At 40.8% G+C, this 25,737-nt stretch overlaps 1 protein-coding gene across 1 annotated transcript; it reads right to left on the bottom strand.

Moving 5' to 3' along the window:
- Positions 1 to 25,737, bottom strand: fndc1 (fibronectin type III domain containing 1). Its single transcript, XM_068577529.1, has 22 exons — positions 25,662 to 25,737; positions 25,006 to 25,197; positions 23,521 to 23,589; positions 19,847 to 20,092; positions 19,494 to 19,592; positions 19,143 to 19,260; positions 18,835 to 19,022; positions 18,167 to 18,274; positions 17,536 to 17,724; positions 15,253 to 17,442; positions 14,963 to 15,078; positions 14,292 to 14,403; positions 13,766 to 14,113; positions 12,162 to 12,236; positions 11,053 to 11,193; positions 8,332 to 8,568; positions 6,447 to 6,555; positions 3,580 to 3,659; positions 3,245 to 3,274; positions 2,244 to 2,405; positions 2,025 to 2,147; positions 1 to 1,161 (listed from the first exon to the last, which is right to left on the bottom strand). Exons 1-22 carry the CDS (start codon positions 25,735 to 25,737, stop codon positions 1,046 to 1,048), a joined length of 5,124 nt encoding a protein of 1,707 aa, XP_068433630.1. The 3' UTR covers positions 1 to 1,045.

The following is a 25,737-nucleotide window of genomic DNA, read 5'->3' as shown; positions in this document are numbered from 1 at the left end:
GAGACTGTTTCATAACCAGTAAAGTTCCTCACAGTACCTTTCTTTGAACATTTTATTTGTTAAGTTCCACCACTGACTTCAAGCCAAATCTTATCACGGTATTAAAGGTATGCATAAAATAAATAAAAAAATCCAATTTGGACATTTATGGGTTAGTGTGTTAAAATGCCACTCTCGCTTCCCCCTCACCTGGTTCTTCGACAACATGTTGGTTTTTTTTCTTACATTTCATCAGATTTTAACAGTTGTTCTTCCAGCTGGCTCATCCAATCTTTCTCTGTTCCTCACATCTTTCATTAGGTTGATTAAAGAAGTTTATGTTTGGAAGCTTTAACTACATAAAAATGTGGCAGCAGGGGAGTATGATATGATTCATGTTTTTGGATGGCTGTGGTTTCCATAACTGTTTATTCAGTCTCCCACAATTCCTGAGCAAATATTTGGTCTTTTATTCTTTGTCTGTATACATACAAAACTTACACAGTAACTTGTATCGAATTCTGGTGAATTCCAAAAGGATGTTAAAAAAAAAAACAGGATGATGGTTTAAGAACACAAATACACAAACACAAATTAGAAGCCAGTACATTAGGAAATACAAATCTCACATATGAAAATGAACAGACCTATACACACCTTAAGTGCCCATTCTTACAGTTTGCTTTGCAGCTTGTGCTTTGGTCCAATGTCACTGTTTTGACTGAGATAAATACCACCGGGTGAGGAACTGTCTTTGGGATAGTTGAGAATAGTACAAGGACACTTTAAGGCCAGAGTTACACGAAGCAAAAGCACACATGCTTATTTTTCCCCTAATATACAGACTGCTATATATAAAAAAAGTGCATTGTAATGATATACATTGAGTTGTTGAGTTAAAAAGTAATATATTCTCTTTCCGTAACGCATGAATTTATGAATTTGTAGTGGTGTCATTTTATTGTGGTAAAAGTCTGTTTTTAATGGCAGGACCACAGACGGTAAGAGCCTGCGACAGGATACAGAAGGGTTGCCCACGGTAACAATGTCTCCCAATCCTCCTGCTCTACCACTTCCCGGGGATGGGCACCCCACATTCATACCAGCCCACGAATGGATGGGGTGTGCGTCGACCGACAACTCCAAATGAAACCGGCTGCTGTCTGTAGGCGCGATAAAATCCTGCAAGAGAAAGAAATGAGAATGTTGTTCATCACCATTTACAGAAATGTACCGGGAGCAAAAAAGATTGAGAATGTCTGGATATCATCAGTATGAAGCACTTGTTGTGGAAGGTAGGCAGTTAGCAAGTACAACAAAAAACAGCAACAAGAGAAGGGTTTTATAACACAAATATAATGTCTGCCTTCAACTACTTAACCTTAATAGGCCAAAGTAACTTTGATAGAAAACTAAAGCAAACTACAAACAAATGATGTTCAAGTTTCAAGAGTAGCACTTTATAATAACTACACGCTATTTAACATTAGTTAAGCATGATTAAAAACTTCATTCATCATTTATAAAGCATCCAACAAATGGGGCATCCATCAATTCTAAAGTATGAAAACCCATTCATGAAACGTATAATAGTCAAGCTTATTAATCAAGAATAAAACATGTATGACTGTGTTTATGAATTGCATACTAATGAGTTACTCATGAGTGTTCATGCTGGAATAATGCTTTATAAATGCTAAATTAAGTGTTTACTCATGCTTTACTAATGCTAAATAGTGTGTAGTTATTATAAGGTGCTACCATTTCAAGTTTTCTCATTATGTAATCACATGACCTGAAACAAATAATAGCTAGGAACTTATGACATTAATCTAAGGAGTTACGGTATAATGAAAAAAACGGTCTGCGGTAATGAAAAGCATGTAGGATTTCGGCCAAAACATGAAAAAACTCTGTTAAGTATTAATTTAAAAAACTACAATGCAGCTATTTTCAGCATCTGGTCCACGAAGGAGCCAAAGAGCCAGACTGCATGGAATAGGTCCAGTCTACATATCAAGGCCACACATGTGCAACTTGTTTACCTTGTGCTGAGGGCAGAGTATTAGAGAGGTAGGCCGGACCTGTCCTTCCGTCCCTGTAGGAGTCCACAAACTGGCAATGGTCTTCTCCCTGGCCAAATGTATCCCCGATACTGTAAAAGGGTTCTGTCGGTAGAAAAAAGGGAAATGGGTATCGTTGCGCAGGGAAAAGTACTGACTATAACAGGTTTTAATATATACATAGGTGATGTCATACGTTACCTCTAAGACCATCTCCCATGAAGATCTTGTATCGCAGAGAGTTACACAAAACCACACCCACAAACTTCCTGTACCAGGTCCGCTTGACGTACTGGCTGCCCTTGCAGCTGCTGTGGGCGGAGTTATACTTGAAGGAAAAGGGAATCCAGATTGGTTCTCCACCTGAGGAGCAGAGGAGGAGATGGATATGGTTATGGCAAAGAATATGCATCCTAAGAATAGACGCATTATGCATACACATGAGGAGGACGAGAGGATGGAGGGAATAAAATCCATTTTGTTCAAGCTGAAAATAATATTTGGCAGTATATCAAACTTGATCACAAACTCTTAAAGTCAGATATTAAATGGCCAGGCACTAAAGTAACCAGAAGGCAGGCAATTTAGAGATACATTCTGTTTATAACCTAGATGATGATATATACAACTTTTGGTTTACAAACTGGAAGGTTTACAAACTGAAAGGTTCAGAGCCAAAATGGGGGATTGTTGGTTCACTGTCTCTCGAGTCAAAACTAAATATGAAGATGCAGCGTCCAGTTTTTGTGCCCCAGGCCCACATATTTAAAACAAACTCCAGAGAAAATGTTCGGTTTGCTTCAACTCTCAGTTCTTTAAAATCAAGGTTTAAAACTTTTCTGTTTGGCAATATTCTTTTCGTAATTTTGGGATTATTCATTAATGTCTTGCTCTGTACCGCAATTTCTATTATCCATCTCTTCTTTTTTATTAAACCTTTGTTTTTTGAATAACCTCAAACATTTATTTGGGATTTCTTCCCTGCACTGTAATACTTATTGGCAAACACAGACATCGTACAATGTTTTTACAATAAGCGTGTCATCCTTATGACTATTCAGAATGAGGTTTGCCGATACAAACTAGCAATCACTACTCATCATAAATGATTCAGTGGTGAAAATGGTTAAATCCTAACCTTAAAACGGTAGGGTATGGCTTGTTGACCTTACTAGAGATGTGCAGTCGGTGCATGGACTTACCAGGTGGTCTTTCAATGAGAAGAGGATCGTCTGAAAGAAAGAATGTGATCATTTCACAAGGGAGGAAAAGCACACAGGCAGGACTGCAGGTTTAATGCATTCTCCTGATATTAAGAATGAACTACCTATAATGCACACAACGCAGAGTAAATCTGTAAGTAAGTCTCTTTTTACTGTAAGGATTCTTTATTTTGCATTCCAGCACATTAAATGTCACCATAGCAGTGTTGATGCAGTACAGACAGAAAATCTAAAGCCTGTTTGAGTGCAGGTTGAACTGCACTCAATGAGGCATCTCAAAGTGTTATCTTTGCAGGCGTTGACAGATTACACACCTGATTCGGTGACATAGGTGAGAGTATCGCTGACGGGTCCCAAACCGAACACATTCTTGGCCTGCACTTTGAAGTAGTACCTGAATAAAAACAAACCACCATGTCAGGATTTGCATGAGAGAGTTAAAATGTAATTCTGCCCGAGTTGTTGTGGCTGTGTGAAAGTGAGGGAAATGTTAATGACCACAGCAGATGACTGGGCATGCTTCAGGCCGGCTGATTTAAGAGTAGTCTGTTTTATATTCGTATGATTCCAAAGTGAGCGCAGCACAATAAAATGGCTATTTGGCTTGTGTTGAAGGGAGAAGGAGGGAAGGGCGCTGAGGGGGAAAAGAGACATCTCGACACGTGGAGATTAGCAGATAGAGGATGCAAATGGAGACAGAAGGGAGGAGGGATATGGAAAGAGTAAAGCACAGGGCAATACATATATTCTATATACATATATCTATATATGTTAAAAAATAATGAATAAATGTGTGGAAAGGAAAGAGTCCTTAAAAAATTTCTCACACAGAGCTTTAATCTGGCAGTGACTGAGCTCACTTAGTCTCCAGCTGGTGGAGGATAATAAAATCCTATCAGATTTTTAAAAAAACAACCCCATTAGTGAAAACTTTGAAAGTTTGCAAACTTTTCCACTGGAGCTGGCTGGTGTGTTTGTGCAAGTGTGTGTTCACTGATGCAGTATTGTGCGCATATGTGCTTCCTTTCAATCTCCTTGGTCGCATACAGTAAGTTCATGGTCTGTCAATTTCTCGCAAATTTTTTTTTTTACCACGTACAGCCTCGAGGCCTGGATCCAATCACCATAGCCACGTGACACCAGTGACCAAAATATATATCGCCAGAGAGAGAGAAGGCAGCAAGGCAGCTGCGGATAGATGATGTAATGAAAGAAGAAATCGGAGAAGGTAGAAAAAGAAAAATGTGAGTCATAATGTAAAAACAGAGAATGGACCACAGAATTCTACATTGAGTCAAGCTGGCCATTTCAAGCTCTCAGCTTCATCGGGAGCATCGATCTTCATCCTCGCTTCAGGTGACAATCTACGTGGCAACTGCACATACACTCGAGGCCCGATTCAGCCTGACTATATTATATGCTCCTTAGCATATATGATAGTTCAGCAACAACAATTATCAATCTTGTAATTTAATCGATATAAACTGAAAAGTGAGACACAAAAATAGCATGAACCAATGTTTCAAATTAGCTCTGTATATATTTCATCAGAGATTCAGATTCATTGTGCAGTTAATACCTGAATACAGCAACAACTAAATGATTATCTTCATTAATGATTAGACCTCATCTAGAGATCCATTTTCCAATAGATTATTTAAAAAAACAGTACAATTTCCCATTGCTATTTCATCATCAAACGTCTTGTTTTGCTTGACCGACAAAGAAGAGAATGAAGCAAATTCTCACAAAAGCGGAACTCATTCAAAATTAAGTCCTTTGTAATTCACTCCATTTATCAGCAGAAAAACTCGGGATCAGAGGAAATTTGTGCACATGTGGATCTACTTACGCGTGTGTGTGCGTTGAGGCTCATTGTAGCTTAGCAGTTCCGATAGGAAATGCCAACACTGTCGCATAAGCCATCCCAGGATCAACAGTAACCACGCGAGACACACTATCGTGAATACAAACTGGTTGCCAGGGAGGGAATCCCTCTTTGCAGACTTTACCCAATGCACACAGCTCAGTTTGTGTTCAGCAGCAGCTGTTTGGTTTACTAAGGCCCAAGATGAGACCCTCATCATAACGCCTCAAGCAAAATGTGAGACTCCACTTTGCGAGAGGATACTTCTACCCTGATGAACTCACACATCTGAAACTGCTTTTCCACCAGATTCCTGTGTGACAGCCTGCGAGATCTAAACGAACAGTAGAAGACAATTTACAACTTGCTTCATACGTTGACGAAATTATAAATAAACTGGCGTGTGCCTATTCTAATTCCTTAGTCCACATTAAATGTATCGAACAATAGAATTGCAAAGAAGCTAGAGGACTTTAAAACATGCATCTTGTACATACATGTATAACTCGCAAGCAAAAGGTGCAGAGCTATAAATGAAACAAGACGTTTGAGGGCTTTGGGTAACAACTTTCCCTTCCTCTCATGGGCCCATGTGCTAAAAGTGGTTTCCATGCATTTATTTGGAAAACCGCAACCCGTGTCCTGTAAGACAGTGTTTTGGAAACGCGCTCTAATAACTGAAACAGACATGTGACTGTGTATGTGTTGAAGTGTCAGATCATGTGTGCTGTGTTTATGTTCCATTACACTTCCAATATCTCTTCAGAGTTTTACAGCATGTCACATTTTGGTGCAGATTCAGATTTTTTTTGTACCTGCCTCCATTGAGCCAAACTGATTTACCTCACTCTGTGAGGGTTTTTTATCAAATCTTATCCAAGCACTACAGTATCAGCATCCAACTCACACTCTGCTCTGATCATTGGCAATCTGGTTGAATATCACAATTATAAATGTGTTCCTACATAAACATGGACTAATACCAACACCAACAGACGCATACGCATGAAGTCACACACAGACATGTGCATTATGTAATGACAGCTTATCGCTATACACTCAGCCACAGCCAAGCACCTGCACCCGAGACAGCAACTTCGTCATACACATTACATGCAGGTCATGATAGGGGATCTTTCAACAAAGCAAATCTTTGTTTGTAAGTATCACTTTTCCAATGAGTCCCATGTGGGATATGTTACTGTGAATGAATCACCATGAAAGCTTTGTGTACGTGCTAGCATCAGCCTCCCTCTAAGCATTAGCCATGTATACACAATGATACAAACACACACCAGCTGGGTTATGTGTTACCTAGAGTTTGGTTTGAGATTCTCCAAAGCCAGGTGTGTCCCGCTGGAGGGTTTAGAGGACCATCTATTGTTGAGGACATCGTCATATGAAGCGCTGTGGACCATGTAGCCTGCAGGGAACAAAACAGAAGAAAAGGACAGAGCTCATTAGGTGTGAGAAAGAAAACTGAAAACGAAATCACTGCTTCACGCGATAGGTTAGGAAGACATTGTAAACTTGTAAACTGTGAAGCTAAACAATTTGATGTGGTTGAACATTCAAAGAATGCTTTCACAATCACATCAATGCATCAGAGTTAATTGAACCAGAAGTTGGGTTTAGGTAAAAAAAAAAAGAAAAAAGAAGTATGCCAATGTCACTCGTCTCTTGAGTCCACTTGCTAACAGCTGTTTCCATCCACTTGTTTTGAAAGCTGTGACCCGTAACTCCTACTGTAAGACAAGGTTGTGCAAACCCGCCCTAATAATTATAACAGCATCTTGTGATTGGATATGCATATGTGAACTGTACCTGCAGATCATTTCAGCTGTATTTACTCTGTATATCTCTGTGATAGACAATACATACATTCACATAAAAGGGACTATGAGTAAAACGGTTTTATCACACACAAAAGCAGCGAAACTGAGTTTCTGGAATGCATGACATGTAAGATAAAACTAATTGACAGAGAAAGTATTTGAAATGGGAGGAAATAGGGACGAGGTGCTAAAATATCCAGTGTGTGTATGTATGTATGTATGTGTGTGTGTGTGTGTGTGTGTGTGTGTGTGTGTGTGTGTGTGTGTGTGTGTGTGTGTGTGTGTGAGAGCTGAGCGAAAACACCAGGGAGAGCAGATGGAAAGAAAGTGGAAAGAAAACAGTAATGGTACAGACCAACTATCTGTTTTACACATCTGTGGATGGACCGGCCCACTTCATGACCAGGAGCTCGTTTATTCCTGCCAAAGAAAACGTACTGTCTCTCTAGCTGGCCAAGCTGCTACCTTTGATAGTCCACCACGTCTCATACAGTTTGCTGTTATCTCCACTCTCTGCTTTGTCTCACCCTCCCACCTTTAACTTCTAGGGACAGGAATTTTCGTTTTCACTTATAAACTCTGCAGAAGCTTAAGAGCACTTTTCCATGTGCTCAATGCAGCCTTTTCATTATTTACTAACAATAAACTGCTGACGTAAGATCCTGAAGTCAGACTGAGGAGGGACGTTGGTAAAATGTTAAAGGCATATCTAAAACCACACCAAATGAAAGGTTGGTGAAATGGAGACAAATAACAGTAGCAAACAAAGGTACTGCAATGTTCCTCCAAAAACAATAATGACATATTCACTTTACGTTTTTATCAATGCAATCACTCGACTGCTCACAGTAGAGAACTACATAAAATGTCATAACTTATTGCAGTATTGACCAAAAAAAAATGCCCAAAGCGAAAATAATTATTAGCCCGTCAACATTTTATATTATCTGCAGCTAACTTATGGTTAAGCCCTATGCTAACTTGAAAGAAAAATCAAATTAAAATTGTGCTGTTCTTTTAGACTTTCAAAAATATTATCTGACCAAATTAACACAATTTTGATTGTGAAACAGGTAATTTGATGCTCAAAACAAACGTCGCCAACCGTAGTGTCGGAGTAGGGCTATGCTGGAGACTATGAGCACAAGTTCAACTGGGACAGACATGCAGCTCATGCAGCTCGCTCTCATGTGCAACCCATATGACACAGAGAGGGCTGGAAAGGAGAAAGACGGGGCCAGACGGCTGGTAAAATATGTATGGGTCTTGTGACGGTGGTGTGGCCCACCAATGCAGTGGGCCACATGTATGATGTGTTTCTAAACAGAGATGTGACTTTACCTGGATGGAAAAACATATCCTACCTGACACCATATCATCAATCAGTGGGCGACCCCAGTCCAGGATGATGAATGAGTGGCAGCCTTCCATGGCGACCACAGTGAGGTTGTGAGGTTTGTTTTTGGGAGGCTGATTCTGATTGGCTGCCAGGCTGTCCTTCTTAATCAGGTCTTCGAGGACGTCAACCTGAAGATACTCCAGAGCCTCCGTCAGGGAGCAAGGAGAAGCCGGGTCCTTCTGGATGTAGTTCATATAGGGAGCTGATGGCAAGAACAAAGAGATGGAAAGGAGGAGTTACTTATTTATAGCTACATCGCTGCCTCATATAGCCAATTAATTATGAATAGAAGTATGTATCTTGCAGTATTTAGTACGGAGCATAATATAAAAGATGTTAATACTTTTCTACGATTTAAAATGTTTCGGTCCCATTCAGTCTAGTTCAGTTGTTTCATAGTCCTTTTTAAAAGTGGGGACCAGGCTTATGTGAATATATGAGCCTCCTGGGCATCTTGTGTCTCCCTTTGTTCGTTTTCAAGTACTCTGGAACGGCCAGCTGAACTTACAGCTGTGAATACTTCAGTTATCCCACTATTCCTAGTGTGACTGCGTTTTGAAGGGAGCCACTGGAGCCTGGAGTCACTCCTACCTTCCCAGATGATTGTCCCTTTGCACATGCCAAGCGTCTAACACATGCCAGTAGAGTAGCTTAACACATCAACACATAGCCCCTGAGGCTGTATAGGTTTAGGCTTTCACAAGCTCCTACTGTATGTATATATGCAATCATATGGCTTATGTATTACACACTCATACACTGAAATACATGATCTGTCGTCAAGGTAAGCAAATTTATGAGTCCGTCTATACACAGGGTGCTTGTAAGGCTGCATTTCTGAACAGCGTCCACATGTCCAGGATCAGTGCAGGCTCATACGCACAGAAGATCCAGATGTTTTGTCCTTCTGTCTATCTTCTTCTGCTTGTTGAAAAGCCAAATCCAAAAACACTGACAAAAAATGTTTTGTATGAGCCAGACGTGAATCAAATGACACTGGTAAACAGTATCTGGGCAGGTCAGATAATGTCAATTATATTATCAGTCCAGTAAGGCATAAATTAGCATTTTAATAGTCCAAACATCCTGGTTCTCATTTTCTAGTCCACTGTGGCTATGTACTTACATCTGGATCTGACTGTAAAGCAGATTCATACAACTGCTAAGAATTATTATCTCCGGCAGGAAAATCATGCAGTCGTGTGAGTGAATGATACAAAGCATGTCGGTAGACTGGCAAGCTGCTAAAGTGAACCTAAACTATATTAAACTTATAAATATGAAAGAGGATGGCTCCTCATTGAGCCAACAAAGCTTATCTCATTGCTTCGGTCAGCACCTTTAACTTTTTTTAATCATTTTAGGAGGAGTAGCAGCGTTGCTTTTTTTTTTACCAAGACAGATGGTTTCCAGAGTTAGTTATGCTATTGTCACTTTGTTGCTTCTGGATCAGATGATACTGATAGCGCTCACATTGAACTGGTAAAGACACGGACATAAATTTTCCCTTGTTTTTGCACACAAAGATCCCTACAACTGTGACAGTTAAAAGTTGCATTTAATCTGTCAATACATATATCCTCTTTGTTAGACGAGTAACCGGCGCAGCATCAATTTGTATCCAGAATGATAACCCCTGATTCCTATTGGTCAGAATGTGTGTGCGTTACTTTACACTCCACCAATTTTAAATGTCAAAGTCAAAATACTTGCTACGAGATGTGTTACATAGCTTGTGAAAAACAATTATCAAACTATCATCTCTCATGTATCTTGGCCTGAGTTGCCTTATGGGAAGTGTAGGCATTTTTAGATGATGACCAATTCTAAGGTCTAAATGCATATTTTGGTTTCCACTGTGTTGATTATCTTCCAAAGCCATTTAGTGAGTACTCATGGTATTTGTCTGTATATGTAAAATTTCAGTCTGTGGTTACAGTTTGTTCCACAGTTGTTATTTTAACAGCTGAAACACAACAAAAAGCGCTAATGAAAGGACCTAGATGCATTCTTTATTTCTGTCATGAGACTGTTTGTGCAACCAGATGAGGTGATATGGAATGAGAGGCCAAGTAAGCACGTAGGAACAATAAAAAAAAAAAAACGGGGCAGAAGTTTACTGAAATGATGTCTGGAGAGCATGAACAATGTGTCCTCAGTGAACTTTGCTGTTTTGATCCAACTACGGATGGATGGAACCAATTTGAATCAACTATTATAGATAAAGGTATTTATCCTTGACTTTCTTATCAAGAGACGTATTGTACTTATTATGTTGTCTGGTAAAGATAATATGCGTCTTTCTCTGGTATTAACAGTCAACTGAACTCATTGGCACAAATACAAATATATACATTAGTATGTTCTCCTGCTTTCTTGAAGAGAATGGTTACAGAACAAAGCATAACTTATTTTATATTTCAGGCGGTTAGGTTCCTTCTTGCATGCACCGTTAAATCTAAAATCTGCTCCTTTAGAAAAAGGCTGTTTTTAACACATTAGGTGAAAGTATGATTTTCTGTCTGAGGGTGTTAAAGTGTATTTTATGAAAGAGATAGAAATGTGATATTACATTTGAAATGTCTGATTAGAGCTGCAGAACAAACTCAAGGTTAAACTCTGTAAGAGATTACATTTAGTCGAGCACACAACAGAGACAGTACATTTGTAAGTGTTGATTGATTACCTGTGAATCGCTTCTTCCCACTGAGGTCAAACTCAGACGATGGGCCGTGATTGAATGGTCTGGTGTCTGGATGAGGAGTCGGGATCTCTGTTGTGGTGGTGGTGGTTGTGGGTGGCAGGGTGGTCTGGACAAAAAGCTCATCTAGCAACAACACATGTGTCAGTGAGCTTTTGATTTTAATTCATTTATATTATTTACAACCAAATTCTACAGAATGCTACCGTGTTTTATTAATCCTTCGTAATTGGCACCATGACCTGTGGAAATAGACTCAATTAATTGTGAGCACATGTGTGAGCTCACATTGAAATAACCCTTTCTTCCCCAAACACCCAAAGCAGTATTCTTATGTAATGATTGTCTACCCATATTTTCCATCTGAGGGGGACTTGAAGACAACGGCCATTTCACAAGTCTCCAAGACAGACAAATGGGGCAAATCCAATTAGTTCCTTCAGCTTTCATCACTTTGTTTTTCCCCGTGCCGCACCAGTGGGCCTTGGCATTACATCATTGTCCACACACATGCAACCAGCTTTGAGCCATGGCAGGGAAATTCTAAGAAAATATTGTAATGCGCAAAGTGTCTTCTCTAGCAAAACCCCCAAAAAGAAAGCAAATATCAAATGCTGCTCACATGCAACAGAATCCTTGATAGATCGTTTTCACGTGTGGTGAAATTAGAACAATGGCTCACATCAACCAAATGCTGCAATTTCTTTTTTTAAGCGGAGTTTCATCTATCAAATTACAAAGCAATAATAAGAACAACGAATACATTGCATTAAATCATAAGCTAAGACATTCACTTCAGCTTAGTAATGCAGTTCACATGGTCAATTCTTTTGAAAACAAGTGATTAAAAGCAGACCATAATGGAAAAATATCCCAAACCCCAGCCATGAACCGAGACCAGGCCAAACAAACAGACAAGTAGAGAAACAAAGTGAAGACCACAGGCAAGGCAAAGAGGAGGAGACAGGATGAGCTAGCAAACACATAAACAGACAATACACAAACAGTTCAGGAAACAGTTAACAAACAATAAGCATGCAGTGGAGTTAAGCCCAGTAGCGGTAAGACGGTCCCAAGCCAAACTCAGCCAATACCTTTCTTAAGAACTAAAGCATCAGGCAGCATGGTCACTCTAACCATGTAGTCCATTTCCATTCCTGAGGATTCCTCTGTCAGAGAAGTAGAACAAGCTGTAGCATCAATGTCACATGACCTTGTTCATATTTCTGAGCTAGCATACACACATTGACATGTGCACCCACGCTTCCATATACACAAACCTACTTGAATACATGCTGTAGATACCAGCATTAATACACAGTTTGACACAAATGTAACTCTGACTATATTTCTGGTAAGTTAATTGTGTGATGAGTTTGGGACAAAAGAATACAAAAGTATAAACAGTTTAGACTTCAGCTGACAGTTTGCTTGGTGTGTTTGCGATTGTACATGTGCCTGCAGCACTGTAAGGTACAGAGCAGCCAAATCATTATCATACTAGTATTTAGTTACAGTGGTAAAGTTAACTATTATACTGCGTGTCATCATAAAAAGACAATTTTGCCATTGTAATAAGAAAAGCTTCACAGTAAAATTAACTTTTTTTGTATTGTTGTTGGAGCAAGAACAATATCCCTGAAACTACACTGCAGATATAAATCATCATTATGTTGCTAATTTCCTAAATAGAGAACAATACATGTAGGATCACACTAGAAATCTATTTATTGTCTGGCAAGATTTTATTGTGTGTTAGTCCCAAACCTAATACTTAAATGTTCACCTCGAGTTCCTCAGTAAAGCTGCAGCTTAAAATATGTTCTGTTTATAGTTTGAAAGTCTGACTAATACAGTTTATGGGTCATCATTTGCACATTTACAATTCATTTGAAGTTAATAATGCAACACAAACAACAATGGAAGCTCTGTGCTCACATAGTCAGATTTGTTTTGGTGTATGGGGTACTTTCATGTTTTAAATACTGTTTTGATTGATTGTCAATCCACAACTGATCCTGTAGGCTTGGTTTAGTTCAATTATTTTCAAATGTGTACTGTGTTAACTAAAATACCCATGGGTTGAGTGTTTGTGCACGTGTTTTAAGTATATTTCATTCATTGTCTTTCTACAATAACACGGATGGCAATGTGCAACTGATAGCTCGCAGTCTGTTTAAACCAGCAGTACACTGAACACATTGAGGCACCAGATGTGCAAGTCTGCATGTGGTTTCTGGGGTCTCAGATCTACACAAGCACACACACACACACACACACACACACACACACACACACACACACACACACACACACACAAACACACACACACACACACACACACACACACACACACACACACACACACTATACTGACTGATCACACAGTTAAGGCACACACACTTGTCAAGTTATAGGACTCTGTGGGTACAGACAGAAAACATGTATGGCCTAGGCCTCGAATGAATATGACAAACAATACAACTGAACAATTCAGTGAACATTATCTAGCTTTTTTCTTCAGTTATGTGGAAAATCTATTTACTGAGCTATGTTGCACGTTAAGGGCATTGCAGTATTTAGTTTAATCAGTTTTCTCATGGATAGATAGATGTCTTTCTAAATTAATCTTTTAAAAATGCTGTCCGCAATGCATTATAATGAATTTCAGGGACTTGTGCCTTTCTCAAAGTCTTACCTTCTGGATAACAGTTCAATATTCCTTCTTCATCCAGCGCTGGATACCCGTATTCATCTGTTTTGGAGACGGTTCCAGGTGGACATGTTGGGTATGCTGGTACAGTGGTAGACTCCTCTATGATCCAGTCAGTGGTGGTGGGTTCAGGTGTGGTGGTAGGAGCCATGGTGGTGGTGGTGGTGGTGGTTGTGGTTGTCGTGGTCCTACGGTGAGGAAGGTCCAAGCCAAGTACAGGTTTCCCTCCAACCATGAGGATCTTATCTTTAGGATTGACTACAGGCCGGCTATCTCGGCCGGCCCCAAACAGAGCCAACCCTTCCTGGTTTAACAGAGGACTGCCCATGTGATCTGGTGGTCGGTTGAGTGGAGGAGCATAGAATTGGAGAAGCATACAATTTATTCTAGCAGCTTACTTTATTGTTAATACCAAGCAAATAATGAGAATTATTCAAGCATGTTCTTTTCATATATTCAAGCTGTATACTGTTTGTTTAAATGTCATGCAAGATTAACAGAACTATGTCACCGAAAATTGTGCGTCCGTCTTCTCCAAGCACCACTCTCTTAGGCCTGCCCTGGGAGTCCTGGAGAACTTGACCATCTTGGTTCATAAGAACCCCTTGATCCAAGTCTACTATCTGGAGAGAAAACAAGATTTGCCAAATCCATACAGCAATTCATATGGATAAAATCTTAATAACTTCCTCATTCTCATTGTAAAATGTGGTAAAGACATAGTCTGAATCACTATTTTGTATAAACCAATTCAGTCAACCATTAAAATGGAAACTGTAGATCTGTGTCATTTCAAAGACATTAGTTCAATGTTTTGGTTTTGTGAGATGAGAAGACCAGCAGCCAAATCACTAATCTTAGCACACAAAACTGCAAACAGGGGAGACTATCTTTTGAAGGATCCATATTTCTCCATTTCCAGTCATTATGCTAACCTAAGATAATCATCTGATGGATGTAGCTTTATATTTAATGTACATATATTAGAGTAGCACCAATCATTAAATCTAACGTGGCAAAAAACTGAATGAATGCATTTCCCAAAATGTTGAACTCTTCCTTAAAATGATAAATTACATCAGTATTTTATGCTACTCCAGAAGAAAATACTTCAGAAGAAAATTCCTGACAATGTAAGACTACATATATTGCCACACTCACTAAACCATTAAACATAGTTACCCATTTGGTTCCATCAGGTCCCGTGATAAACCTTTGACCAACAGCCTTGCTTATTCCACGAGAGGCAGAGGAATCGTTATCACTTGTTGCTGTCAGGTTTGGTTGCCCATTTTTACCTAACAATTGTACAATTTAGGACAAGTTATTTTGTAACTCAATAATTAACTGATTATTGCAGCATAACATCTACAAATGATTGATCAGTTAGATTTTTGCCCAAGCAAAACCTTTTGAGTAATATAGTAGCAGACAGTGGCACCGAGACCAACTTCTAATCACATGTACTTTACCATTTCCATTTGCAGGCTTGAGTTGTCTTCCATTGGTTGGTTTCCCTCTAACAATGGGATACCGAGGCCGACCTCCCTGGGCCCTGGATGACGATGAAGATGCAGACTGGGAATTGCCTCCAGTTAATCCCCCTGTCTTTGTCACAGTAGTGTGACTACTAACATCACGATCTGAGGTCAAAACGGGCTGGGGCAAATTTGAGGAAGAGGAGTCCGATGATGATGAGGAGGAATCGGATGTTGAAGAACCCATCCGTGAGTTTTGCGCTGGTTGTGGTCTGACAGGAAGCCTCGATCCACCAAACTGCCGGTTAACAAGCAGAGGAGAGTGTACCCTCCCATTCCCTCCGGCACCAGGGCGCCGGTAAGATTGAGTGCCTCCAGACGGGGATCCAGGTCTTGTCCTGGAAAAAGTTTCCCTTGTATCCACACGGCCATTGTCCTCTACATGTCTGTTGGGGTCAGCTGACGTTAAAGTAACTTTATCATTTGTTCTACTGATTTCTTTACTCCTTTCATCGAGATAATCTTTATCATTATCATTTTTATTGTTATTAGAGGTTTCTCTAGGGACTGCCTCATATGAAGCCCCGTGTCTACCTGAATGGGAATCAGAATTTGAAGAAGTTTCTGCTAAAGAGATAGATGATGATGATGATGATGATGATGATGATGATGATGATGATGATGATGATGATGATGAGGTAGTTGGGTCTCTAGTGTCACCAGAGGCTGTATTTGTATTGGTAACAGAAGGCTTAACTGAACCCACGGCCACCCCATTCTTTAGTGAATCATGAGTCCTCAGATCGTCACTAGTCTCCTGTATCATTGATACTGCTGCAGCACCTGTGGCCCCTGACACCCGAGTAGGTGTCCCCCTCAAAATGGGTCTTCCAGCCCCCATGGAAGATGATGTCCTGGTCAAGGCGGTCCTGTCATCCTGCCTGGGTGATGATGCTCTCGTCCCTGAACCAAACCTGCCTGGGTAACGACTCGCTAGCCAAGGGAACCTTTCAACCAATGAGGGGCTAATTCTGGTCCGAGAAACAACAGGTTTTTCATTACTGCTCTCTTCCCTTGCCTCATCCTCCCCTTTCTCCTCCTGTGTGGGTTGTGGTTCAGAGCTAGAAGTAGGCTCTTCAACTTTGATTACTTCAGTGTCTTTGTCATTGACGTCATCATTTCCCTCACTGTATGTTGTATCTCGCTCAGGCGATGTCCTGTCTGGTAAAGTGGACTGTGATGTTGCTGAGCCATGTGTGTTTGAAGTTGCTTGGTTTCGAGTTCTGCTTGGTAAATTCAACTGTGAGGTAACCGCAGGTTTGTTACCATTCAGCATTCGAGATGAATTCCCTCTAAACACAGTTCCAGGATGTCTTCGACCGTAACCATATCTCGAGCCCAATCTAGAAACCGAACCTCTTCCAACAGATTTAGCGTCTGTCTGCTGTGAATTGGTCTGTTTGACATCTGTAGAGGAGAGTTTAGTATGTGTTACGCTGGGCTTATTGTAGGTGTCTTTGCTCACTGGGTATGAGGAAGCCACATAGTCCTTTCTATTTGCTGCAGACTCTTGAATATGTGAAGAGGACGTAGACGATAAGGAGGAATCAAAAGAAGAGGAGGAAGGGGGTGAGGTGGAAGAAGAGTAGGATGAAGAGCTAGGTGAAGAAGAGGAAGAAGCTTTGGATCCTGGTTTTTGATGAACCCTGATCTTAATGGGCCTCCTGGGCTGAGGTTTAGGACGAGGTTTAGTTGGGGATGGTGTCGAAACTTTGATGCTCGGGGTCTCAGTAGTCAGAGGCCCTTCATCATATTCCACTTCATCTTCAAATTCAGGGGAAACATCATTGTCTGGTTCTTTTGTCTCCATGGTTGTTGTCTTTTCTACTGGAGATGCCGTTGTCGATATTTGCTCTTCTTCATCCTCCTCCTCTTCTCTATCTTGAACTCTCCCTCTGTTCCCTGTGTTCCTGACTGAGCCCCTTACAGAGGAGAAGATGCTGTGAAAGGAGCGTGACTGGGAGAGTGGGCGAACACGCCTGTTGGGTTGAGGGGTTGTGGTTGGGTCTTCTGTCACCTTTGTTGACCGGAGGTCAGATTCATCATGGTCGGTATCCTGTTTGGAAGGAGTTTGGACAGTCCTGCGGCTGTCCGTTTTTGAGAACGATGAGGCACCGCTGCTTGCTGGCAGTTGACAAAAATTGACATGAATGTAGGATGAATAAAATGTTGAAGCAAACACGCCCACACATACTGTTTATCGTAACATTTGCTTACATCCTGGCATGACAACACTGAGGACCTTGCTCTGTGGTCCCTGACCCCTCCTGTTGGTGGCTCTAATCTTGAAGATGTACCGATCTCCCGGTGTGAAACCGTCTACGGTGGCTGTGGTGCTGCTGCCACGGTACGTCACACTTTTCATTCCAAATGGCTTCATGGCAGGAGCATAAGACAGGATGTACTCTGTGTGTAGGTAGAGCAGACATTACTGTTGTGAAGAGAGGTAGTGTGAACATTCAGGAGAAAACAGGAGAGGTAGTGTGAACATTCAGGAGAAAACGGGAGAGGTAGTGTGAACATTCAGGAGAAAACTTCAGTTCCAAAGTTCAAACAAGAAATTATTGCCCTTTTCCCAACAAACCCATAGAACAATGGATATGCATCAAGTAGTACTATGACAACAGCTTGCTGTACATTACCCAGGTGTTTAGTATTCAGCATTTTCAATATTGCATGCACCAATTAATTACAGTACCAACATTGTCAGTCGGAACCAAATATGTATGACACCCGACGATCTTTAAGTTTGTGGGCAACATTATGGCAGAAAATGAATGAAACACTAACGACATTTGTTTACTTATTTCATTGCAAAAATGAATGAATTTATTCTTCTCGGCCTGACCTCTTATCCTCCCATTGGGTTCTTCAGGTGGATCCCATGTTGCTATGACAGCAGTACCTTTCCCTCGGAGTGGCTTGACCTCAAAGTTCTCTGGTGGCCCAGATGGTGCTAGCAAGTGAGGAAAACGCAAGTGAATGTCAAGACAGCATGAAGAGGAGGGGTAACAGGACCAAAACCAGAAGCATAAGGGAACAGGGTGAGGAAATTTCTGCTTAAAGAATGTAAAAACAGTGAGTTTGTGCCAGGAGGCTTTAACTGAGAGAAGTACTGTTCTGCCATATGCCATACATTGTCAGGAACCTTCCTTTGCGATTATGAATGGAAGTACAGATTGATATCTAAGCTGTGAGCCAGGCAGTAAATGCTGACATTCCAGTGAACCGCAGCTCAGGATTTGCTATGGCATGGTTTAAAAGCTGCAATCATGACAGGGCTGCAGCCAAAGCTGGAATCAAATATCAAATAGGCATTTGAATGCGATGAAGTGTGGTATTGAGGAAATAAGTTGACAAGAGCTAACAGACAGAGTCATGCAACATTTTAGGGAAAATGCTAGGCTTTGGCTCAAGCTTTTCTTCTCAACTCAGAACTCATCACTTTTCCTAAGCTGACTTACAAAATGATATTCTATTAGCAGTTCTCCACTGGCGGTGGCTGCATGTGCATACCTGACTCAGGGGTCCTTTGAAAGACAGAGACGCTCCACTTCCCGTGATTTTCCCCCTGAGAGATTCTGACAGAGAACTCATACATGCCGTCAGCCGACAGGGTGTCTATCATCATCCTTCTCTGGGTGCTGTCCTTGTACTCCCAGCGTGCTGACTCACCTTTCTCCCTGTACTTAATTGTGTAGGATCTGGGTGAAGATTAAAAAAAAGGGACGTTTTAATCCAGTTGCAGGTCAAGTGCTCTCTCTGACTCCGTCAATTATTTTTATTAATTTCCTTTCTTTCACACACACACACTTCGTTCCCACCTGATTACCCCAGGGCTGACCTTTCCCATCTCAACAGCAGGGTCAACCCAGGAGATGAGGACTGACTGAGGAGACATGACCCTGACACTGATGTCCTTGGCCTCGTACTCCGGTGGCTCTGGACAACAGACATAGACATGCACAAAGATGTAGAGACAAAAATGTCGAGCACCAAACCAATATTATAATCACCTTGGTCGGCCTGTGGTTTCTCACATTTAGGGCAGCATAACAAACAAAAATCATGCACTTCCATAGATATCGATGAGGTTATTTAGAAATATTTATAACGCAAATAATGCAGATGAATGTGTGGAGGAATGCAGTGATTCTCTGTAAACCTGCAGGTACCTGGTGTAGTTGTTTTGGTTGCGATTGCTCTGTTGGCGGGTTCGCTCTGGCCCGGGGCTTTCTGTGCCTGCAGTGACACCACATGAACGGACTCAGATGCTATAAATAGAAAGGGATATCAGGCACGGCCAGGGTTTACACTATGGACACTGAATATATATATATATATATATATATATATATATATATATATATATATATATATATATATATATATATATATATATATATAGCTCATTTTCATAGATCATTTTAAATTAAAATGTTGTCACACGTAGTTTGGAATTTACTGAAACTGAGAGCTTTGCCCTTCAATATGGTTGGTTAATGGCATAGAATGTGAGTCCTCTTACTTAGTTTTGCCGTGTTTCGGTTTCTCTGGTCAGATTGAGGCTTGGTGTGGTGTTGGCGTCTCCTTTCCAGCGGGGGAGCTCCTGGCAAAGCTCTCTCAGGCTGCCTGGGACCCGAGGAGGACTGAGGGGCCCTCTTGGGTGTCCTGGAATTAGACACTCCCAATGGGCGGGCTGTTCTGTTCACCCTGGCGGCCCGCTGTATTGAAGCCTGATTTCTTGCCGCAGTTTGTGGAGACCTGGCTTGACCTGGTGGTGGGAGATAATGGACAGCAAAAGTCACCAGAGTTCATGTTCCCTTTATGACCCTGTATCTCAATCACAATCTGTGCTCTGTGCTGGATTTGTCTTTGGGTTGTTGAAACTAACTGCCATGGAAAAATCATTGAATATAATTGCTCAACTCAAGACACATCTGCACACTGATGAACACATAATTACATGTCACTTTCATCCAACAGTGTCAGTTTACATACTCAAGGGACATGGTGCAAATCTGCTCCAACGGCTGGTGCCCTGCTTTAATTCTACCCTAATAGTGACTCCATCTTGGATAAAGGACCCAGACATTGACTCAAACAACCAGGCAATCTCCCTCATCTGGCTGCAGTCTTAAGCGATAGCATTGGCATGAAACAAAATAACTCTTCTTTCTTTCCTCTCCTCCCTTCATGCCTCGTTCATCTGTTTCTCATAATCACTGTCAGATGAGAAGGACCTGCCCAGTTTCTCATCAGGATAGCTGCATGCACAGCTGGGTGTACAGCTCGGTCAGCTCATGTAAGAAACTAGATTTGACAAAATTCAAAGTGGTTATAAGGACAAAAAAAACAAGTGCTTTCATGTGGTTTTCCTTTTCTGTGAACAGGTAGGGTGGGCCAACTGTGAAACGTTTTCCAACATGCAAAACGTTTTCTTCAGCTGAAAAAGATTGAGAGGGGTAGTTTTAGTGCTGGTGGACTTCCACTATGACACTCGTGTATGTGGAGGATACAAACATGACACAAAGAGGATGTGGAGAGTATGAAAGCACACTAGAAGAACTCCCAGGAAACTCCCTTTTTCTTGTTAAGTGTCTCTGTCTGTATCCTTCTGTCTATCCTGCCAGCACAGCTGAGTGCAAGTCTCCCCTTTGGATCCCGACAATTGGCTGTTTAGTAATGCAACAACTATCTCTCTCTGACGTTGCTTTTCCTGTTAAAAACATTTTCTCTCCAAGATCCCCTGCACCTGTACAAGTTTCATGGATGATCTGTTCTGTATGTTCCTCTCCTCTGTTACAGAAAACTGTCACTAACTGTATGTTTTTTTTAAAGACGTTGGATTTAACCAGAGTTAATTTATTTCACCATCATAATGGTAGCCGTTGGTGGCTGTTGTTGCCAGTTTTATGTTTCGTTAACTACAAAACACATTACTGTCGGCAGTTGCTTTAGTATTTTGCTTGCATGCTTGTTTCTAAATCTTAGTTTCTTCAAATTAAATTGTGTATTTTCAGACAGTCCAAACTTGCAATCTTTGTGTTTATTTGATTATGAGTCAAATACATGTTTGACTGCTACTGAGTAAACACTGTAAATAATATCAATAAAATGGGCCAATCCTCTTTTCCATATCCACTGTACCTGTTTGACCGTCTCTACTTTTACTGACTTAAAAAAATAAAACATTTGGTTTTAATCAGCCTAAATCTCCTCTTTGTGTTTCTCTGCAAAGCTGTCACAGTGCATAGTTTGGCCCCGGTGACCGCAGACCACTAAACCATTGACTCCGGAGTGCTCGCACTTGCCAAATCCTTTTTCTTTTCCTGGAAACTCGATGGTCGGAGGTGCTGTGAGGCTGGCCTCCAGACAGACAGACATACCACCGCTAGAGCGGAGACCCACCTCAGTGGATTCAGGCGGATGCTAAAGAATGTGAGAGCTTTCAGTTAAAGAAAATAGGGTTGCTTAAAAGCAAATCTAAACTTTGCAAACATAAATTGTTAGGATTGGTTACATTGCTCAGTTTAGCCACAGTTTTATTCATATGAACCACTTTCAGTGGCTGAGGAAAAAGACTTATCTGACAAAGACAGTTAGTTTGCTAACTGGCAAACCAATGGCAAAAAAAACTTCCATTCAAAATACAACACATATGCTTCATAGCTTCATTTAACATTTGTCTTTATTTATTATTAATTAACAGGCTACTAGCTAGTACATTATCACAAATCTTCATTTATTACACGGGCTAATTTGCCAACCTAAAAGATAATGTAAACTTAAGTTGGATTACATTTTTGGGTTGGCAGTAACTTAAATAGCTGCTTGTGTTTAATGGTTTATGTTGTTGTTTGTTTTAAATTTAAACAAACAATAAAGGCAAACCTTTAATAACTGTCTCATGCATATGATTGCTTGTTAAAAAATGCCAGTATTAACATTTCTGCCATATTAGCTTGACTTCTACAAGTAAATAACAAATGCAGGTAGGAGGAGCTTAAAGATGGAGGCTACACCTTCTCAGCATCAGGCTGTCTCTGTGTACCCAATAGGATAGCACAGTAGACTGTTCTTGAATAAATTACCAGTCAACTTTATGTAAATGAATAAGCTAGTTTCCACAACCAGGGGTAAAGGCAATAGCCTATTTATCCAAACAAAGACCCTTAACAGGGTTTAACATTAGATAACTTAATCTAAGCTTGTCACTAAACGTTATCCGAGCATTACTTTGCCAGAAACACAGTAGGTCATTGCATCCATTGACTGAGGTTAAACTCAACAAATGTGATTATCTGTGTCTCCAGAGCGGCTCCGCCTTAAACAAATACAACTGAAAATCCAGAGTGGCACAGTGGTTCAGTGGTTAGCACTGTCGCCGCACAGCAAGAAAGTTCCTGGGTTCAACTGCTGGTCCTGATCCTTTCAGTCTGGAATCTGATGGGTTTTCTCCATGTTACCCATTGCCACATAAAGACTGGCCAAGTCTAGTGGTTTGTAAAGACATATTTGTCCATGTGGAAGACTAAATTGTCCATGTGGAACAGTACAAACACACATGTCTATTTGTGTCGCCTTGTGTCTAGTAAGTGTTAACATGACATAGGCTTAAATGTACAGATGCCCCATTACACCACACAGAAATAAATCAATAATGAATTAACACATTAAGTTATAAATAAAAATAATCAAAAAATGTACACGATTGAAAACTCTCTTTGAGATTCATTTTGTATTGATTGATTCATTAAAATAATTGACTGTGCATAACAATATGTCAACACAGTACACTTCACTAGGTGGATAATCGTTGTACAAGCAATTTTGTCTGCTACTTATTTCCCTGCATTTTACAGTCTGTTGAAAGCAGTGACTTTTAATATATGTGATAATTACCTTACCTTCCATACAAAGGGAAAATTTAGATCACCAGCAAGAAATACGGACCTAGCTAAATAGATGGGAACTTATGAGTCATGGGCAAGGGAGTGGAAAGGACACAACAAGTGAGCCCCGTGACATTGCATTGGGAATCATCCCATTAGATTCAGCGGTTCTTTTTATATCCATGATGACAGCGGATCATTTCAACAAACCACTTTTAATGGCTTTAACTACAAATATGTACGGCTGTTAACTGAGGCACACCACTCCCATCTGATGTTGATGAAGATGCCTTGAGATCAAATTTACCTGCTGATGAGTTCCTGACAGGTGCACCGCCCAACACAGCAAAGCCGTCCAGGTTAACCCATTCAGGGTCTGAAAAAAAAAGGAAACGTTAAATGATGTGGCCAACGGAAACGTGACAAGCAAGCCGTACATTATAGAGATTTGAAAAAGGAAACTCAGATTTACAAAGTAATTTCAACTTTTTATTTTCTGTTGTATACTTTAAATGTCTGTAACTAGTTTTTCATCTTTTCAGTGATGAAAGCTTCCCCCCTTACACCCTACGTTGATCCAATCCTCGAAGGTCATGTCTCTGTTTTGCTGTCTTACTCTAACAGCGAATGGCCAGTGACATTAATGGTATACAGGCAAAAACAGCATGGTGTTATTTATGACTACTGATGCTCCTCTCATGCTGCTGAGGGAACAACACACTCGATCTGCAAGGAATTTCTCGAAAGGCAACAATTAGCCGCTGCTCGCTCGCAAGAGAGTTATTACAAAGTGCACAAGAGATGGAGAGACCACAAGGCCGCCACAGCACACTCTAGGCGACACAAACACACACACACACACACACACACACACACACACACACACACACACACACACACACACACACACACACACACACACTCACAGAAACACAAAAGTATCTAGATGCTCATTAGAATGCAAAGACACACAAAACAATGCATGAGTCAACACTTGGATCCACCCTCTCCTTGACCACAATCACAACCACACATACACATGTCGAACACACAGCAAGTGACCACAACAGAGGGGATTGGGTTAAAGGAGCTGAGCTGTGCTTGGATGTGGAAAAGAAGGGTTGGCTGCAGACTCTGAACTGCTGATGAAGTATAGCTTTAAGATGCCAAGCACAGAGGAAAATGGAATAATGACAAAAGCAGGCTAGACTGTGTCAACACTGCAAACTGTATAGAAGCACAAGACTTGACTTGTGTTTTACAAGGCAGGATTAGGAGTGAAGGAGCCGTTAAGACCTAAAAATAATGTCCTTCTTATGCTTAAAATAACCGCTGTCTGCAGAGCTGCAATGATGGCGGCCGGTCACGCACACCCAACACCCCATGCTCGTACTTTTTGGTGACAACAAATCCAATGATGAAGTTATTCTTTTATACAAATCAATAGTACACGCACATGAATGCGTAATCTTTCCCTCCCCGCATCTCTATTTTGCACACAGCTTCGCTCATCCCGCTCCTTCGTCTTGGCACTTGTCGTAAGAAAGTGCTGAACTCTGAACAATTACCCTATAGTTTTATTCAACCCTTATTTTTTTGCTCTCTGTGCATTTGTTTTCCTCCTAATTACTTGTTGGGTTTGCAGTGCAACTTCAAACCTCTTAGAAACATACTTATCAGCTCCCACTTGAATTGTTCACGTCACATCGTCTCGAACATCTTCAGAGTCTTGTCTCTCATTCTGTCTTACTCTCACCCTGTCTTTTGAACTTTCTCTATGTTTCTGCCTTACCTACATCCTCCAGTAGATGCGAGCGACTGTGCTTTCCTTTAGTGAAGCGGTGAGACCTCGTGGGTTTGTTGGAGCTGATGACGAAGCGGTCCACAGGTCTTCCATCCAGATGAATTGAAGGCTCCCAGCTCTCTCTCAGGCCCTTATCCAAAGCTGTCTGTTTCCCATTTTGGGACCGCAGGGGCTTCTCTGCTGCAAAACAAATGACGTCAGGATCTTTAGTCTCTATAAAGTTTATTTGAACAGTTATCCGTCTATATTCCTTATCATAAAGGCTTGCTGCCCCCCACACATTGTAGCAGTATATGGTTCTATGTTCAAGCTTAGTAAGCTGTTAAACCTCTTGCCACCAGTACAATTTACTCTAATTTACTCAATTTACTCTAAATATGTAAAGATTTGCTGGAATAGCTAAAGGCTTAGGACAATAGGCAATATTGAGTCTCCCTCTTCGTTAGATTAACTCGAAACAAAATAATGACATCCAACAGGCCTAGAGTACGCATAGAGAATAAAGTAAAGCATTGAGCGTGACTTTATCACAATATAAATGAGCTGATATGAAAGCAGAAAAGCTGCTGAAAGGTCTGGAATGGGACTACGTACAAGCATGGGTAATTAAAAACAAAACACTGGAGATTTTCAAAATAGCTGACTTGATTTATCATGGGAAAAATAATGTCCTTGTGCCTGAGAGCTGGCATGGATGCTGAACCTCAGCTGACTCAACAT

This window comes from Clinocottus analis, unplaced genomic scaffold (genome assembly GCF_023055335.1).
Source record: "Clinocottus analis isolate CAN_PGR_092001 unplaced genomic scaffold, fCliAna1.0.p SCAF_15, whole genome shotgun sequence".
Classification (NCBI taxonomy): Eukaryota; Metazoa; Chordata; class Actinopteri; order Perciformes; family Cottidae; genus Clinocottus; species Clinocottus analis.
This window is presented reverse-complemented; position numbering and strand designations above follow the sequence as displayed.

Bases quoted from the DNA above. Each gene is read 5' to 3' on its own strand.
- fndc1 (XM_068577529.1), bottom strand. From the start codon at position 25,737: ATGTTGAGTCAGCTGAGGTTCAGCATCCATGCCAGCTCTCAGGCACAA. The intron at 18,275-18,834 runs GTATGCACATGC...CTCACTTGCTAG, and splicing joins TCAAAGGACCCCTGAGTCAG to CACCATCTGGGCCACCAGAG. The intron at 2,148-2,243 runs GTAACGTATGAC...TTCTACCGACAG, and splicing joins CATGGGAGATGGTCTTAGAG to AACCCTTTTACAGTATCGGG.